Source organism: Lates calcarifer, linkage group LG21 (genome assembly GCF_001640805.2).
Source record: "Lates calcarifer isolate ASB-BC8 linkage group LG21, TLL_Latcal_v3, whole genome shotgun sequence".
Classification (NCBI taxonomy): domain Eukaryota; kingdom Metazoa; phylum Chordata; class Actinopteri; family Centropomidae; genus Lates; species Lates calcarifer.
Window position 1 is genome coordinate 13,881,612 of NC_066853.1, and position 20,109 is coordinate 13,901,720.

At 40.9% G+C, this 20,109-nt stretch overlaps 1 protein-coding gene across 14 annotated transcripts in view; it reads left to right on the forward strand.

Annotated features, from left to right (window-relative positions):
* Positions 1 to 20,109, forward strand: part of LOC108900947 (muscleblind-like protein 1) — a 64,464-nt gene that overhangs the window by 15,548 nt on the left and 28,807 nt on the right. For 9 of the 14 annotated variants that reach the window (XM_018702232.2, XM_018702233.2, XM_018702229.2 and 6 more), the window contains exon 2: positions 3,011 to 4,053. The exons of 1 other annotated variant lie outside the window; for it this stretch is intronic. In XM_018702232.2, the coding sequence (XP_018557748.1) occupies positions 3,880 to 4,053 (174 nt within the window). In that variant the 5' untranslated portion in view covers positions 3,011 to 3,879. Of the gene's footprint in view, positions 1 to 2,842; positions 2,926 to 3,010; positions 4,054 to 4,399; positions 4,552 to 7,049; positions 7,164 to 20,109 lie in introns of those variants that run through there. 4 more of the 14 variants (XM_018702230.2, XM_018702231.2, XM_018702239.2 and 1 more) reach the window with 3 other exon arrangements.

Consider the following 20,109-nt stretch of genomic DNA (forward strand, 5'->3'; position numbering starts at 1 on the left):
AAATACACACACATTCAATATAGGGGTTCTTGTGCCCTTCAATGCGGGGTTTTGTTTTAAGTTAATTAAAGTTGACTTCATTATCTGTCATCTATAAAAATACAGGTAGAGAGTCAGTAGATTCTTGTGCCATCAGCTACAAAATCGAATGTTTGTTTTTAGTTTTGGCTGGACTCAGAGACAAGCATTCATAAAATTAAGTTTTCTTTGGAATGCTTGTGTTGCTTTCCCCTGAATATGTTGTTTTGCTGCAGTTGTGTTCCCCAAATGTCTACAACGAAGGTGGTGAGAGCAAAGTTACACCATAGTGAAAACCACTCCTTAGTGAAAGCAGCATGTTAGCAGAGCAGTGCCACCAGCTTTGGTCCTCTGTTGGGTGCACAACGTTTTGTTTAAAATTAGGCATGTACTGTTCTGACCTTTCCTTCCCAATATCAATTCCAGTACATTAGCCCAGGGTATCTGCCAATACCACTTCCTGATCTAATACAAGTGCTCTCTTTATTCCCAAATTTGAAATCCATACACCACACCACAGTGAACTCATTCGGATCATTTTCTGGAGGGTAACATGAGGTTACAGATTGCTGTGGCACTAAAGCTAATAAATGTAACTGACAGTAACTGATAGTGGATATAGTGAATTTTATAATGACAGTGACAAAGAAAATGTGTTTATTTTCATATTGGTCACATTTAGCCAATACCCAATCCTCTCAGTCGTGAATCAGTGAACATGAGCGTTGGTCAGATGGATTGGATTGGTACATCTCTAAGTGAGATAGAAATGTATTTCTTTTGCCAGACATACATGAGACAGACAAGTTTTAAGCTTCCCTTTAACTAAATGAAATTCATTTATATGTAGGTCATCCTGCTTTTATTTGCATGTAGGAAATGCCACTGACACATCTTCACAGCTGAGATATAGCGATGCAATAGCAAGAAAAAGAGGAAGAGAGAGGTCAGGAAGTGAATAAGAACAGGCGATCCAGAAGACTAATTTTGCCATTCCCATATTTAATATACTGGTAATGGTAGCCCTGTCTGTATTCTCTCTCTTACCACAGTCTTCCTGCCAGATACAGTGGGTTGCCCTGGCCTCTTGCTCTTGTCCACACACACACATAGACACTGCCCAAAATATCAGCTTTGGGCCGAAAAAGTAGTTTGGGCCAGTGACTGGCCCAAATAGGAGACCAGAGCATGACACATAAGCAATCAATGTTTGACCAAGGGAGTATTTTTAATTCTTCCTTCTTCTCTCACTTTCCTCTTCTTATTTTATTCTCAGTTCCCAGAATGGGCTGTGACAGTGCAGAGAAAAAAAAGAAGCCTGAATTTTTTTTGTACCCTCTACATGTAGGTAGCAAAACTTAGGTAACAGGCTAATATATATCTATGAAATTAAAAAGGGTCATGGTATGTCTTCTCGCTGGTAGGAAACTCTGGCATCCAAAAAGTAACTATTTAATACAAGATGCTACCACATACAATTTTTCCACATCATTCATCATTGTTGCTCTTTGTTCTTTTATTTTCCTAATAAAGTAGCTTGTGAAAGTGTTTGGCAGCTGACTGTAGAGTCTTAGATGTTGATGTTTCCCACCAGCACACAAACACAAAGGAAGCTCAACAGGCAGTATCAGCTCAGCAGACATAGAGCAGGACGCTCTGTTGTTGACTCAAACCAAAATCATGACTGCTAGTCCCTGAATATACATCTGACCCTAACTATGATGCAGCCGTCGGCTCAGAGGTAAAGATGAGTTACATATTCCTATTTTTGTCGGAACAGGACTACTGTATGAATAACAGGACTACTCGACTCACAGAGAGGTTACTTTAAATAAAGTCCTTTTAAAGTTTCTCACAGATGTCTGTCTGGATGCCTGCTTTATATAAAGATCACATCAGTGTTGCATGATAGCATATTCACAAACACATTATATTTGTGGGGGACCTAGAAGTGATGTAACCACATGGGGGATGTAGGTTTGAGGGCACTTACTGTAAGTGTAGCGGCTGTGGGAGTTTTGGGGGGCAGTCTGTTCTTTCAACATCCGGATGTGAGCAGAGAGTCTGGATGAGTGGATTTAAGAAACATGCAGGAACAAAAAAAGAAGAAACATTTTTCACATTCTTCCTATGGTTTTTTTCTCTCTTTTTCTCTCATTGATTGTGACCTCATCCAGTCATTGTCTCTCTTGTCTTACCTGGCCATCTGCCAACGCTGATGCAGGAGCCATCTAGCCAGCAGATTGGCCATTTGCAGGTCTCACCAGGGATGGGCTGATTGATTGAACTTGCTAGTCAATACGTTTATACATTTGCTAATTTGTTCTTGATGCCTATGAAAAAGTATTAATACTGGGTCTCCTGTTTTTCCTTAACATGGAGAGGATTATTTTAATTGCAGCTCTTTTCTGGAATAATTCCTTATGAAAGTGTAAAAATCTGTAATGGTTTTATTTTACTTTTCATGCACTTTGTTATTTTATTTGTATTAAAGTTTTTTAAAATGTACCTTAGCAAGTTATATAATTTTAAAGGAAATACTACAGTATGCTTATAGTATAATTAATGTTGTGGCATAAAATACAACTGCATAAAATTTCTAATATCACCCACCCACCTACACACACACATACACAAATGCCTACATGCAAATCTTCCCATTTTCTGTACCCCCCCCCCCCCCCCCTTTTTTTTCCTCTGTCTCTCTCTCTCTCTCTCTCTCTCTCTCTCTCTCTCTTTTGCTGTCTTCCTTTGAGATAAATTGTCTGCGCCCGAATGCGTGAGCTTTACTGTTAGTGATGTGGTGTTTGATTTGATTTTCCAGCTGAGAGCCTGGCAGTCTCTGTGAGGGCCACTGTGAGAGAGGATGAGCATGAGGGAATGAATGGGAAACATGTTCGAATGAAGGTGTGTGTATGAATCCAAATGTGTGCCTGACTTATGTGTGTGTGTGTTAAGCCCTCCACTGACACTATTCCCTCCTTCTCCACAGAGAGAAGTGCCTTCTTTCGCTGACCCCTGTGGCTGTTTGGCTCCATTGAAGCCACCTCTGCCTCTGTGCCTGTCCATGTCTGCTGGAGTTGCCAGCCACACCAGGAGCCCCAGGACTGCCAGGACTGCCAGCCTCATCCACTGAGCCAGTCTCCACACCACTGACACCTCCCTCCTTCCCTCCATCTCCTGCTCTGTCTGCCAGCCAGGCCTCTCCCCATCCATGCCATTCAGCCCTCCTCTGTGGAAGTCAACCACTCCCCCCTCCTCTGCACACAGGGTCTGATACCGAAGACAGACAGCTTTTATCGGCTCCTGCGAGCGGAAGGACATTGTCTCTTTGCTGTCCCCCTCCACCACAGAGTACTCCACGTCATCCCTCTCCCTCTTTTCCTCTTTCTCCTCCTTCCTCCTTTCCTCCAGCCCTGCATCTTTTCATCATGGGCCAACTCAATCGATAATGTGTTTTGCCATTCATCTCATCTGACAGTTCAGCCGTGGAGAGAGGCAATAGAGAGAACTGGTGTATGTGTGTATGTTAGAGAGAGAGGACGAGAGAGATTGCAAAGCAAACCTCTGTGGCCGTCACCAGCCCTGGCCCTGGGTGACAGGCGGTGAAGGATTCCCATTACAGCCACAAACAGACTCTTAGGATGGCCTGCGGGTGGTAGGCGACTCCCAGGCCTCATTGGCTTCACCTTAGAATCAGAGCCCCAGGACAAAACCTCTTAAAACTGGCTTTTTCCCCATGTCATTTACTTATTCATTGTTCTCATTTGTCCCAGTGTCATTAGAAACATACAGACGCGCACATAATTGCATTTGCTGGACATCTGTTCCTCTTAATCGCCCACTTCTGCCTGGTTCAAAATGGCGGTGAATGTGACACCAATCCGGGACACGAAGTGGCTGACGTTGGAGGTTTGTCGGGAATTCCAGAGAGGAACATGTTCGCGACCGGACAGTGAGTGCAAGTTCGCCCACCCTGCCAAGAGCTGTCAAGTGGAAAACGGCAGAGTCATTGCCTGTTTTGACTCACTCAAAGTGAGTATGACAAACACCTGTGATATTCATTCATCACTGCCCTATCTTCTCTTTTTTTCTAGCTTGCAGTCTTGTCGCGTGTTGTCTCACGATGTTGTAAGCTTCACTTTGGGCTTTTAGGAATACCAGATTCAGGAAAAATCTGGAAAACCTGCGTCACTTGGGGAGATTAGGGGTATGTTTCAGAGAACAATCTTTCTCTGAGCAGCAGTGTTTTTACTACTGAGTTTCTCAAGAGTACCAAGAAGTTAAACCATGACAAGGGGATAAATACATATCTGTAATAATACTTTTTAAAGAGAGAGAGAGAGAGAGAGCAAGAGTGTGCGTGTGTGTGTGCTGGTAAGCTGAGATGTGGCCGTAATCACATTAACATCTGTGAATCAGACTCAGAGTTTCCTTCACTAGCACACAACTTCAGCACAGGACCGTCCGTTGGCACACTGCGAAAGTTTCTGGGTGATCGTCACATCAACAGGCTGAATGGGAAATATAGAAGTAGGACATCATACTGTGTATTTCATGTTTGTATGTGAGTCTGCGAGTGTATGTCTGTGTGTTATTTTGAGGTCATGCAACACAGTGGGGTGTTCTCAGAAGGCTCTGTAATTTACTGTCTATTTTTGCCCTGGCACTGAGACAACACACTCCCACTATGCAGCTCCTCTCCTCTCTCTCACAGAGACGGTGGGGGGAGAAAAATCAAATAGCAGAGAAGATGGAAAGAGGGAGGAAAATAGAATGGACTGGGTCGGGAAGTTGTGAGAGAAAATAAAAATATTGTATTAAGGGATTTATCACAGAACACTGCGTATTCATTCATTGTAGTGTTGACGTGATGCTTAGAAGCACAGCTGATTAGAATGTCTATAGTTTCAATAGACTGTAACCAATGTGTCTGAGTTTAATTTTGATCAAAACTTCAATAATAATTCATAGTGAGTTTGGTTTTTATGCCAGCAATCATTTTAGTCACAGTATGTGTCAACAGCCCTGTCTCTTACAAATTACATTTGTATACTACTAAATTGTTTTTCCCAATATGTCTTGAAGGAAACATAACTGTTTCATTCTCTGTGTATGTTTTTAGCCAGTCCAGGAAGATCAACATTCTTGTACTGTGAAGGTGTCTTTGGGGAGGATTTCGACTCACCAGGGTCTGCCTCTTGAGTTTTGTGTGGGAGGTTTGAACAACTTGGTTAAGGTGGTGGTTTAAGCCACTTTGGTTAATGAGGTTTCTGATTTTGATTAGACTTAGAGTCTACAGATAACAGCTCTGTGATGACGTTCGGTATAAAGTCTACCACTGTCACCATGTTAGTTTTGTGCATTAGCATGCAAACATTTGCAAATGATACCTTAACACAAAGTCGAGCTGTGACTGATGAAAATGTCAGTAGTTTTGCAGGTATGTTGTGTTGCGTTAAGTATTGGACAAATTTACATTTTCACCTGATGATGGTGCTGAATGAAAAGTCAGTGGATCACCAAAGTTGTTAGATTTCATTCTGAGGGGAACATGAATGTGTGTGTACCTAATTTCATGATAGTCAGTCATGGTGATATTAGGGGCAAAGTCAGGAATCACCAGACTCATTGGGATTTATCCTCTGGGGACCGTGAATGGCTGTACAAAACCAGCCAACAGACAGACCATCCCTACTAGCACTAGCATGACAAAGTAAACATTCTGTCTCATGCTTCAAGTTTTTTCAGGCCTTGACTTGAGTTGATTTGAGTTGAGTTGAGCAGATATTGTAGGAAAAAAGCAGATGAAAATATCTGAATGTTTTGCAGACATGTTCAGTATGATTGACGAGCTTGACAGCCAAACATAAACGCGGGTATATGTGCCTGTACATATGCAGAATATAAGTCACACACACAATGTATGCACACACTTCTTACTGCGGTATTTCAGCCAGCTGCCTCATTATTCCAGATGCTGTCAATGTGTTGGATACACCGATATCAGCGAAGTCAATCTGGGTATTTTGGCTCGAGTGGGCACAATGACTCTGGATCCTACACTTCTGTCTATCGTGTTGAGCACATGTCCTGTAATTTGTCTCCTATCTGATTGGCAAGCAGGGTGTTATCCAGTGTAACTGGAGCCCAGAGCTGGAAGTCAGTCAAGCCAGTCCAGGCTACAGCTTGCCTTGGTTTATAACTGTGGGGGGGATTTCTTGTTAACCCAGGCACTGTGTTATTACAGCTATGGGTTGCTTGGTTTGGGTGGCCGGCGTGGGTTTGGTTGATACAGGTAAGACAGGAATGGCTAAGCAGGGGGGAGGGGGCTGCTAGGACATTGCAAGGATCATGAAAACAGACAAGAAGACTGAGCCGGAGAGGGCGCAGCAGGGAATGTGCGTAGAAGCGTAGCACTATGCTTAGAGCCCTTCCCTGCTCTCAGTGCCAGGGCATTCCACAGTCTACCTCCCTTCCCTGCCTCCATGACAGAATGATAGATCTGCTTTATCTGCAGATGAATTCATAACACATAGCTAGGCATGGAGAGAGGGGCAAGGGGATAGGGAAGGACCGGCTGGAGGATGTGGATGGAAAAAAGGGAGTAAAGGGATGGATTGTCGTACACGTGGCTTTGCACTCCTGGACAATTTGTCATACCAACCGCCCTTCATTCCTTTTGAATGCAGGCTGGCAAAGGAAGGGAGGGCCTGTAGCAGGAGAAATAAAAAGGCACATGGGTAGCTGTCTCGCTTTTTCCATCTTTCTCTTTATATTCTAATACTCTGTCAGATTTAATAAATGCACTTTATTCTTTGTCTGTTTTATCCTTAAAACAGCCTTGAGCATTCTTACTAGTTGGTCTGCATATGCAAATGTCTTTATTTCTCCCTTTCTCGCATAAACTTCATTCAATCATTCAGTGTTATCTCAAAAAAAGGCGTTTGTCAGGGGTGAATGTAGTGGAAAGTTCCATTTGATGGTTGGCGTAACAGAGGATGGAGTGATAGAGGCGAACAGGAAATGAGTCAGAGGCAGACTCTGTAGGATTGGGCGGTATTACAGAGAAACTGACCCTCTCAGCCTGGAATCACAAGAAGAGAGAAAAGCAGTCCTTACAAAGATGTGAGGACACAGTCAAGGTACACAGCACAAATTTAAAATTTTTTGACTCAGAGTTCATTCACTCAGTTACCATTTTCAGGAGTATAGGGAATGATTTTTCTTTGGTTGGTGAAATTGAATTTACTCAGTTCTAATAGTTCAAATACTTAACACAACATGTTATTTGCATGTCTTACTAATGAACTGTAACTTTGTGATTATTCACCCAATTCAGTCAGCATCATATCTGTACTGACCCTAGCTGATGCCAAGCTAGCTACCTTTGCACATGTGAGTGAAGTGTGTCTGTGCCAGAACTCACCAGGAATACACTTTTTTCTGTTATTTTCCCCACTCTCTCTCCTTTTCTCTCTAGGCTCTATATGTTTATTAAGGTGGAACACAGTCAGACATGTCTTTGTCTCAGTTTGTACTTCTAAAAGCAAATTAACGTCATTAGCACCCTCTCAAGTGCTTCCCATGACAGTGTATGCAATCGTGCAATGTCTAAAATTCTCTTCACTCTCTGTCTGATCTCGCCTTATGACTTCTGACTAGTAATGACTTATGATGTTCTTTCTCAGAAGCGCATGCAAAAACTTTTGGTAAGACTCTTGCATGGCTGGTTGCACATACTCATATGAGTCCTTCTGGAAGTCACAGGCAAACAACAGTTGCTTGGTCTTTTGGCTCCTGTTACAGGAATTCAGCAGGTTGTTGCTATTAGCAGCTGGAGACAAAGCTGTTTTCATTGTAAGTGAATAAAAAGCAAATCTGGGGGTATTTAGGCTGACGAAATACAATAAACTCACCATTGGGCTTTGATGGGAAACAGGTGAGAGTGAGCCAAAAAGCCACAGGGGCTCCACTACAGTGTGATGGACTGACTAGTGGTGACCATGCTGAAATTTTCAGATAGTGGGTTGACTGTCTCATTAAGATTTTCATCTTTTTCAACATTCTGATACTTTTTCTCTTCTGTGGAATTTTGTCGATTATTGAAATCCACCATAACTGTCTAAAGCCACTGTTCTCTGTGAGAAGAATAAAACATTTTTTTTTTAACAGCTGTATTTCAGGGCTACAGGGGCTGCGTATTTAATACTGACATGATTTTTGGTGGGTTATTGGGTGGGTGAAAAACTCTAAGCTACCAAAATTGAGCATTGTTAAAGTTTACAGATTGTTACTCATTTGTTAATTAATTTCTTTTTACCATGGGGAATATATTACATCAGGAATAGATAGGAGGATTTTAGTTTTGAGGAGTGGTTGTTGTAATTTCAGCTTCCCTATCTACAAAGATTTCTCCTGTTGTGCTGATGAATACGCCCTGAATAAAGATTGCTACTCAGTGTTTACATGCAGTCTAACAAGCCCTCTGAGGATTCACCAATTTACTGGTTTCCAAGAAAACAACATTACATGAAAAACTTCAAAGTGGCCATGGATATAAATTAGTAGTGATTACTTCATGTTTGTAATGGAAATGCTTTGTGACAAGGTTGAAATTAAAGGCTATTCAGTATACACTGAGGATGCATTTTCTCTCTCACTCCCATCCTCCTGTCTGTTAAAGCTTGAAATTTGAAAGAAAAATATGTTGCATGGACTCTGTGTTGACTATTTATTTGTATCTTTTACATAAAATTGTAAGAATTGGAGTGGTAATTTGTTAATTTACCACCATTCAAACTCCATGTCATCCAGCCCATAATCAAGACCACAGTGTGACAAAAATGTATTAAATTACACTACTATAATCAGGTACAACAGACTGTTGACATTCAAAACATTGGAGAAAGGGTTTGTGTTGTGAGTAAGGTACATTTTCTTATTTACTGTTTAGTCTTACACTATCTTTAACCTCCACCTAAATCTAAACTAGTTTTGTTGCCTACAGCTCTAATGTTTAAGTAACTTATCCTGTACTTCATTATACTATAATTTAACTTGTGGTGTTGTTCACAGTGAGTGAATGCAATATTCCCACAATTTCACTTCTTGTGTATTTATCATTGAATATTATGAGTTTCCACCTGATCATCTGATGTGTGAGAATGCATAATCCCCTGGTACCGTTACATTGAAATATTCTCAGGCATGGAAAATATTCACACACAGTGTGTATCTTATTGAATTCAAAGAAATGAAGAAGAGATGAAAAGCTGAGAATGTTTATTCAATTGCTTCAACATATCTTTTTATTGCACAGACTACAAGGACATTGAACTATACCTCCCTGAATCTGCAGCTTCTCAATACCATGTTTTATGTCAGCAAATGTTGAAGTTCTGTGCTCTCACTCATTTGCAGAACCTTTGGTATAACAGGGATTAGTAATCATGGGACTTCAAGAAGTGAACTAGATGTTACGTTGGGAGGATGTCTAGGGTTGTGGGGTCAATATGAAAAGTTGTTTTAGCATACTGTATTATGTGTAGAATGGGAGCCTGTTAAGCTAATACATTTTTTGGAAGATTGGCATATTATTGGACGGCAGTTGAGAAAATGTAGTTACACACATTAGGGTTGATACAGCAGTATGTCAAACATGAAAATGTTTACTCTGAATTAGTATTTTGGCTTGTAGCATTCAGTTTGGTGTTTAGAAGTTAGCAGCTAACCTTCAGTCTATGAAAATTAAACATGTATTGTTAACAGCTAAGAAGAAATGTGTTTGACAGAGAGCCATTGGTTTGATTTAATTTGATTAGCTCATTGTTAAAGATTGTGTGGGTGTCAGCACAAAAAAGATTGACAAAAGCCAAAAAAGACCAAACACTCTTTGTAGTTGAAGTACTGAAATGTTTTGGTCTCAAGAGTTTTCTGGCCAGTGTGTGTCCGTCTGTTATAACTGAGGACAATCTTACCTTATATTTGCTCCAGGGTTTTAATTTCACACTCTTGCCGTGGTTTAAATATGTCATTTTAAGACTGGATCAGCAAATTGGATAATGTGCAATTGACCAGACAGATGCTGTTTCAGGTTTCTTGGCCATTTAGCAAAGCACTGACTAGTTGTCAAAGATGCTACTCAGCTCCAGTTTGTTGGACACTGTTAGCCATGTCCTTAACTGAAAGACTGACCTATAAAGGTGCTGTTATTGCCTGAGCTTAACGAAAACTTGCAATGTATGTACGTAAATCAAAATTACTACACTGTTTTGTGTTTCATTATGCATTACATTATCCCAGAGGTGGTTATTGCACTAATGATGGCACATGTCCTTGAGAATTAGTGAACTTATAGTTATAAGTCGGGACATTCCTTGCTGTCACTGCAGTGATGCTGCATGTGCATTAGGCCGCCATAATCACTGTAAACAGCCTATTTAAGTGCATAATGGCTGTTCTAAAGCAGAGTCAGTGCCTGAATGTTTCTGAGATATTTTCTTCAAGTTGTATATGTAAGAAGCACAAACTCTCTAGATACCAAAAAAAGCACAGAAACCAATTTAAATTTTTCCCCAGTATGACTGGAGTGTAGCTTTGGTCTATGCCACGGTCTGCTCACCACAAAGTCCCTATTGTGTAATGACTCATCACACACAAACACAGGCATACAAAAAAAGTCTTTGACATATCTACCAGTTGGGACAATATTAGAGAAGTAGATTGTAATTAAAGTACAGATAAGGCATTTTTACATTTGTTCAAAATTCCCCAAAGTACCCAAATAATTAATGTATGATCAAATTATTAAAATAGAAAGAACAACTGTACAACTTTTGTAAACTCATCAACGTACCGTCTGAAGCAACAACACTGGCATCATTTAATTTACTGTATGTGTTGAATCAATGCCATATGTTCATAAATATGTTTGTAATATATGTTCCTGTTTACCACTGGTCACTGTACATGAGTTATGACCGGCACTCTTTCTTCTGTCTGAGTGATCAAAATGATCAGTGATTACAGGCTGTATTTTAGTTAGTACAACTCTCACACATACACCCACAACCAAACATAAATGTTCACATTGCACAGATGTAGTCCACTCAAACACAAGCTAAGCAACATTGGGAATGTACGGTGACCTACATATATGCACCTCAGAGTCCTTGGAGAGACATATCACACACACACAAGACATATGTGTGTATGAGAGAAGTGAGTGCAGGAGAGCGTGTATGAGAGAGAAAAGCAAAGACAATAGGTAACAGGAGAATAGGTAAAGTAATATGTATTGAGATGAGAGCCCAGTAGAAAACAGAGGTAGAGCTGTGTGTGTGTTTGTGTGTGTGTGTGAGTGCACAGTGCAAAGAGGGATGCAGTATATTGGATAAGAACTATTTGAAAGGGAAACGTACTCCAACATTGTTAATCTGTTCTGTATCTGTATTCTACTGTCGTGCTCTTCGCTCTCATCCTCTCCTCTCATTACCTCTGTTAATCTGTCTCTACTCAACCCATCTACCCCCCCCCCCTCCTTCTCCCAGGCATCCCAGACATTTTCATTTCTATTTCACACACAGTGATTTTTATCTCATTTTTTCCTTTATCGCTTTTCATCATATTTTTGGGAGACATTTGTTTGTCTCTCTTTTTTTTTTTTTTTTTTTTTTTTTTTACTGTGGCCAACTATCAGGACAAGATGAATCATTCGTCTATGGTGGACGTTGCTTACTTGTCTTCATTGTGCGTCATCAGACTTTGGTTTACAGGTGTCACAAAGGACATGACTATTCCTACACTAAACTAGTTAAATCTGAAAATGCTGTTTACACGTCAAAGAGATATGTGTCCACACTAGTGGTTTAGGTTGTTGTGTCTGAACAGTCTTAACTTTCTTAACTTCATTGTTCTCCAAAACCTCAGTTTCCCTGTTCACACAATAATGCATTTATCCACATATACTAAAAGCTTGGTTTTTGGCCCTGAACAGTGCTGCCTCAGGGTTGATCTTAAATAGGCATGTACCAATTCAACATTTTGTCTCTGGATACCAATTCCAATACCTTGGCTCGAGGTATTTTCTGCAATTACTTACAGATGTAATTGTGGAAAATTACATCTGTAACTGCTGTAGGAGTGATGGTTTGCCTCTATCACTCCTGCAGCAGTGCTCTCTTTTCCCCAAATTTAGAATCTGGTTATGAATGATGCAACTGGTGGCAAAAACAAAGAAATTTAGAATGAAATTCATTTAAAACGTTTTAAGGTAGATTGCACATGTCACTTGGAAAGGTCAAGATCAAGATAATAGGACAATCACAATGTGTTCCTCATCACAAAATAATTTCTATTATGGCCAAGGTTTACCTCAGTGCTCACAAACGTCAGATTATCAGATTTTGTTGCTGTTGTTAACACTTAATCCATGTTGTTAAAATGTAATTTTAATTCTCCTCACTTTTGTGTAAAGCAAGAATATAGATTATATTATTGTATTATTATTGTATTGGTTTACTAATAACCATGAGACAGCACTATTAGAGGACATACTAACAACTTCATGGTGTGCTGCTGACTGACTTTTACAACAAGCCCACATAGCGTTGGCTGTCATCTGTCCATTACAACAACAAAGCTGAACCTTAAATATTAATTGTGACTTTGATTAAAGACAAGAGAAACAACAAATATATTACTGATTTTATAGCAAAAGTACATTTTAATTTCAGTCAAAAAAGTTGTTGTTGAGAGCAGGTTCCATACTTATGGTTATTTTTGGACAAAACATTTGTTTCTTTTGGACTTTGAATTAGTGCATGTGTGTGGACATGTCCCATAGTATCCTGTAAGCTGTTTTTGTAAAGTGGTGTTACTGGTGTAAGAGATGGTCAAAAATATTAATGTTTGCAAGTGGGTGTACTCCTTCTAACTGTTATCATCTTGTGTTCTGCAGATCCATTTATAGAATATATTTTTGGGCCTAACTAAACCGGATACAGTGTACCATATCTGATTTCTCACATAGCTCAGTCCACAGGACGTTATGAAAAGAGACTTTTATTAGCACACTGCCACGAAGTAAGCTGTGAACACACAGCCAGCAGCTATTAACTTTGTCTGGCTCTATTCATGAGTGAGTCCTCCCTTGAAATGTCTCCTCTAAATGTCTCTCTGTCCTCTGAGAGGCCACCATTTCTACATCCATCTGTGGATACGCTGCCTCAGCATAGACACACACACACACATACACACACACACACACACACACGCACACACACACACACACATCCATCTTTAAACATGCTGCATCAGCATGGAGACATGACACAACAACATTAGAGCCAAAATACATACAAGGGCATTCAGGAATAGCTCCCCACCACATGCAGTGGTCTCTCTTTCACCTTTTGGCACCCTTCATTCTTTCACTTTTAATCTTAATGTTACCTCAAACTACAGCTCTCTGCATGCAAATATCCCTCCATGTATGACTGAGACAATTTTCTGTCTTTGCGTATGTGTATCTCTGCATGTGTTTTCATATGAGGCTGGAAGGCCCAGGACGTTTTAGGCAGTCTGAAGGTAATATCAGCATCTCTGCGTGCTGAGTCGTGATGTCCCATTGCTATTGCTGCTCCTGCTGCTCCTGCTGTTGTGAACAGAATATCTAATCAGTTATGGCCTGATCCATTCCTGTTAGTCTCTGTCTCGCCCTCCTCCCCTCCCCACCTCACCAAACTAACTCGTCTTTCTCCAAGTACACCAAGTACCCCTCCCTCTCCTCTTCCTCCTCATCGCTTCTTTTACCTCACCATCTTCCGACTGCTTTTAAAGCGGAGCATTTGTAATTCTTTGAGAGTAATGCGGTAAAACAAACATTTAAATTAGACTGCAGACAAGTAAGGTGTACGGGGGTGGAGGGAGAAGTAGATGGAGAGTGGGAGTAACGGAACATTAATTCACTCCAGGACAGCGAGTCGTCTGCCAACTTGTTCTCCCGTTTTTGTTGTTTGGCAGCACCGTAAGTCTGTCTACCCCTGTCTTGCCTTTCCTCCATCTCCTTTCCTCTGTCTGTCACTGACCCTCCGCTCTTCATCTGATCTCAGGAGTTTGGGTGCTATGCAGTTGCACGTCTGAAGTGTAATCCTTCACTTTCAACCCCGAACAAACAACAAACGCTTACTCTCTACTGCAGTCACACACACACACACACACACACACACAGACTGACACACACACTGATCTCAGTGAAGCAGAAAGAGTCCTCTGAAATCATGAGCATTCACCTCAGGTAGATAATCACGTCAGAGTGGCTTTGATGCCTGGTTAATGGTATTACAGGCTGCAACAGGCAGGAAGTTGGAGGATGGGCAAGTCTCTCTCTGCTGTGTTATTGGACATTTTGAGTTGATTATGTATTTGTGTGTCGTTATGGAAGCCTTTGCATGATAGCTCTCAAATCATGATGTAATGGAACAGAGAAAGAGTTTGGATGATCAAAGTGGAAACAAAGGATAGATCTGTTATTATTTTTGGATTAAACACACTGCATGGGCCTGCATGCTGATGCAGTGATTAGCACTGTCTCTTTGCAGGGTTTGAATCCAAAAATGACTGCCCAAGACGTCTGTGTGGAATTTGCATGCCCTCCCCATACCTGCATGTGTTTTATCTTGGTGTTCTGGTCTCCTACAGTCTCAAGACATGCAGGTTAGGTTAATTAGCAACTCTTAGCAACCCACACGAGTGTGAATTGTTAGCTAGACCTGTGAACGACTGGTGGACCAGTCGAGTTTAACCCGCTTTTCACAGATAACTAATTAATTGATAATGTAATATATGTCTGTGAATGAACCTATAAGCTAATGTTTGTATGTTATGAACCAGGGTTTATATATTTAAATTGCTTGAGAAAAACATAATGCCACCAGGATTCCATTTTTAGCCATGCTAGTAGCATGGTAACATGACCATGTCAGTCTGTCAGTTGGTCATCCACCACTTTGGTTCAAACTGAAAAAAAAAAACAAAACTATTGGATAGAAAACTATTAGATGGCCTGTTAGATTGTCAAGTCTCTCTCTACTGTGTCATTGGACATTTTGAATTGATTATGTATTTGCATGTTGTTATGGAACTCTTTGCATGATAGCTCTCAAATCATGATGTAATGGAACAGAGAAATTAAAATGAGACAGCAGAGAGTTTGGATGATCAAAGTGGAAACAAAGGGTAGATCTGTTATTATTCTTGGATAAAACATGCCGCATGGGCCTGCATGGTGATGCAGTGGTTAACACTGATTTATAATCAGACAGTGTAATTTTATAATCCAGCATACTGCTAGCAAACTTTGATTTATCTTATCGCCCTGTATTCAACCTAGTTTGGTCATATCTGACATCCCAATTGACCTCAGCTGTACTTTTTGTTAGCATCTAAACAAAGATGGTGACTATGGTTATCATCATACCAGCTGAACAACAATATGTTAGTAGTGTCACTGTGCAGACTCATAGTCCTGTTTAGGGTTATGTATGGGGACTCACTGCACCGGATGGTTAGGATTATAGAGAATGATCAGAGTCTTAAAAACTAAAAGTGACTTGAAGTATGAGACATGAGACCAAACTCACAATCTTAAACCTAACTTATACCAGACAGCTTTTTGTTGCCTAAACTCAACCTAGTCACATACAGGCTCGCCAACCACCCTGACCACCTATGACCACCTACCACTATGACTTTTATAATGGAGTGCTTTCATTACCAGAAATATGTTGCCAGAAAAAAAAAAAAAAAAAAAAAAAACCAGACAGCAATTATGCTGCCTTTAAAAAGTATTTTTGCAAAACAAATTAAACCAAATTTCTAGCAGACAGGGTAGCTATGAGAGAAATACTACAAATAATAGTGGTACAGATTCTGACCTGTGAACTTATTGCTCAACCAAGCATAATAAAAATGTGCTTGTAGATATAAGTTTTTAGCAGACAAGTCAAGCCTAGTCATGCAACTAATGCAACATTTTTAATACCAAAGAAATACATATTTTACATTATAAACAGAATTTGATTTTAGATTCGTAATTTGTTTAAGCATTGCAAACATTTCTTTCTGCCAAACGACCTCTGCTCCTGAGGGAGTGCAGTAAACAAGGCTCGACTGAGTATGATTTCTGTCTCTGCGTCTGTCACCAGTACGTTTGTTGTTTTATTTTTTCCCCCGCAGTTATAAACATGCATTCATGAATTTACTCATTGCCCCCATCACTCACTCCTTTAATTAGAAAATAATCAGGGTTGGATGAGAGGTTCATTAAATCTCATCCTTGAGAGCCATCAGCCACAAACACAGGAGTGGGGTATTTATCACGCTTATGAAAAGAACTCAGATACCTCCTCTCGCTTTGTTTTCTCTGCTGAGAGAACATTGGTTGGGAGGACAGAATCAACAGACTTAGACAGAGGACTGAACAAGTGATGGAGCCAAAGAAAGAATGGGTTTTAATGGAAGGGAGCAATAAAGTGCAAGAGTGGGAGGGAAGTACAGAAAGCGAGGGATTGGGGAAAGGAGGAGGAGTAAAAAGAGAGAGAGAGATCATTATAGAAGTGCTAATTAACAGAAACCACACTGTTTAGCAGCACTTCGTCTCCATGCAGTATTGATCCTTCATGACCATTATGGAGCGGATGTTTTTTGCTGCTTTCAGCGTGGGTTTTCTCTTTCCCTCTTTCTTTCTCCAAAAGTTAATACATCAACTCTGATACACAGTCTTATAGCAACCTGTAAAATACACTTTTTTTCCTCCCACCCTGAACTCATGCAAGTCTGCAGCGAAAACAAAAATAGCTGTTAAATGACCCAAGATGCCAATTTTGTTGCAGAAATGCCTGCATCTGTAATTGAATCATCATGACATTAAATATGAGGCAAAAAATGTGATCCCTACAGAGACAGACAGACAGACAGGAGGGTGGTGTCAACAAGCAGACTATATCCAAGGAGGAAAAGAGGGCTGTGCAGCAATGAAATGGAGTGAAATGGAGTGAAAGAGTGATGGATGGGTACATGGACATCAAATGGAGTAACATGGACAGTGATGGACAGATGGAGAGGCAGATAGATGGCGCACGGATGGAGGGAAAGTAATAACAGAGGGGGAGAGAGTAGAATTGAGCAGGAGTCGTGTCAGTCGTGTGTTCAGCGCACGCAGGATTGAAGAATGTCTGTAATATCCCTGTATTGTTATAGTGCATGTTGCAGGGCTTGCTGTTGGACATTGTGATTCTTCAAAAGGCTTTAACTGCATTACAGCGGTATCAGGCTCAGCCATCAGAGAGAGATAGAGCAGCTGTGTTGTGTTGGGTCTGCCGACAGCACGCTGTCTGTCACCGTGCTGTCTCTCACTTCAGCTTGCCTGCTGATATTTGAGGTCTAGACTGGATCACATATCCCAAAATATGTGATCGAAATGACATGGAGATTACAGCCAGATCCTCAGTGTTCATACAAAACAAGTAACTCAAGCTTCAGTCTAACTTCGGCTCAATTTTAGAACAAATGTAACAAATGTGTTCACAATTTTCTCTGACCTTTTTGTCTTTTCTGTGAGATTTTGGCTCCTTTGATAGACAACACTACTTTTGTGACTACAGTATGTAGCAGTGGTATCTCTGACAACAGATGAGGCCATTGCGAGCCAGGCTTAGAGGAGGTGATCACCCTGCCCACTCTTCCCCTGCTCTTTGCTCAAGTGGTACGAGCCGACTTTGATCAATGTGGATCGATGTGGATGAGTGTGCAGCCGGAAGGTGCTATGTGGAGGGGGGGGGTGGTGGAGATGGGGGTGGGGTGATGGCCCTCCGCTCTGTCGTGCAGTGTGTTTGTGTGTGTGTGTGGGAGGGAGGGAATTAAGACACACTATGTCATGCTTTTCTATGTGATGTATCACGCTAACAAAATGTATCCTTAACCTACAAATGACTCTGTCTCTGTATCTGTTTTTATTCTTTCTGTCTGTCTCTCACTTTCCCACTCTTGTGTGTCTTTATGGGAACAGGGCACAGTGCCCACTGAATGGTCCTTTGCAGCCAAAGTCCTGAAGGAAAAAAATTGCAATTTGACTGTTTTTAACAAATTTTGCTTTTGTGCTGAGTATTCCTGGATGGAAAAATGGTAATTTCAGCATGAAAATATCAATAAATTAAAAGATCTTACATCAAATTCTGAAATATAAATCATTGTCATCTCTTTCTTTTCTGTTGTTGTCTATTGTTGTCCTTCTTTTCTCTTTTTTCCCAACACTGTCAGAAGTCATCATGAATACCTGAGGCTTCACTCAGAGGATTTTTCAGCTCTGCAGTTGTTGGTGATACAAAGGATTACATGCTGTTGCTCTGTATTATTGTTATTTCCCTTTGATTGTTGATGTCTTCTAAAAGAGAAGCTGTAAAGTGGCTATGAAGAAAAAATTTCCTTATTTTCAGCGTGTGTGTGTGTGTGTATGTGTGTGTGCTTGCGGTGGGTATCATCACTTTATGGAGTAATGAATGCTAATCCTCTCTTATCTGCTTTAACCTCGAGGCAATGACACTAGCTACTGATGCCAGTACAGTGACACTCTTCGTTGGAGGAGAATAGGACTGTGTGTGTGTAAGACTGTGTGTGTGTGTGTGTGTGTGTTAGTGGAGACATGTACCACATGTGCATGTAACAAGAGATGTCTCTACTTGCATTTGACAACTTTCTCTGTTTTTCTCACTCTGTTTGCTGGAAGCTTCAGGGTGTGGTCTCGTGATTATCTGCCACGTCCCCCATGACTCATCAGAGGTAAAATAGAATAGAACATTCCAGCCCTCTGACTCTACTGCATCTGATCCCCATTCGTTTCATCGGGACTGCAAAGAAAAAAAAGTATTTTCATTTGATCCTAAATCCCTCCTCAGATCATTATACAGGGAGGGCATGTGAATAATTTTTGGTCACTCATCCGGCTGCGTCTGTGTTTGTTGTTTGTGTCCACTCATGCAGTTTTCACTAGCTGAGGGCAGCACCCTGCCTGTTGCCAACAGCGTCTTTTGTTTTCACTTTGGAGCCACTTTGTGTAGCTGCTAGAGATCACAGCACAAACCAAAGGCAGCTGCCAGTCTTTGTGAGTGAGCATCTTTTGTTCATTCACAAGGACAACTTCATCTTCTCTTTTTTTTCCCTCCCTTTTTTCACACTCCAGGCTGATTTTCTCTAACCTCAAATAGAGATACAAGCAAACAATTTTTTAAAAAAAGTTCTTCTTTGCCCAACTCTTGATGAACACTTAATGACAATGGCTGTGAAGCAATCTAAGGAGAGTGAGAAGATAGGGGAAGATCGAGATGCAAAAAACAGGGGGAGGTTTAAATTTAAAAAAGGGTGGGGTGGGGGGGAGGCTATTCCCAGCAGCCAGTGAGGCCCATATATCTGCAGAACGAGCATTACAAAGATGGGCAGAAAATAATTAGGCCTAAAAGCTGTTGAATCCTGTGTGCCTGTTCACCAGTCTTCCATTAAGGCTGTTTTAATGGGTCTGCTCTCAGCCTGCCTCCTTGGCACAGTGAATAGGAGATAAAACTGAATTAGACTAAACTTTAGAGATTGTGAATAGAGAACTCTTGAAGGAGTGTTGAAGGAGAGATGAAGGCAAAAAGAGATGAACAGATAGGGGATGGAGGAAGAGGGTTAATTGAAAGAGAAAGAGAGAAGAAGGGCCAGATCTCAGGGGCTGTGGGGTGGCCTCTGTGTGTGTGTGCATGCATGCATGTGTGCTGATGAATGTGTGTGTTTGTCTGTCAGAGGGGAGATAGTGTTGTAGATCTAATGAGAACAAAGCTAATTAGAGACTTTGCCTTGCACAATTCTACAATAAAGTTCCCACAGGAGTCAGGACAACACTTGCCACCTATACCGCACCCTCCAGAGAGGGAGAGATACTATAGAGCCTTTTTCATTTGAGCTTTTTCATCTTCCGTTTCAAGCAGATTTTACAAGCAGTGAACAAGTCTCGGCTATGTGACTGCAGCGGGGTCAGTGAAAGGAGCATAGTGA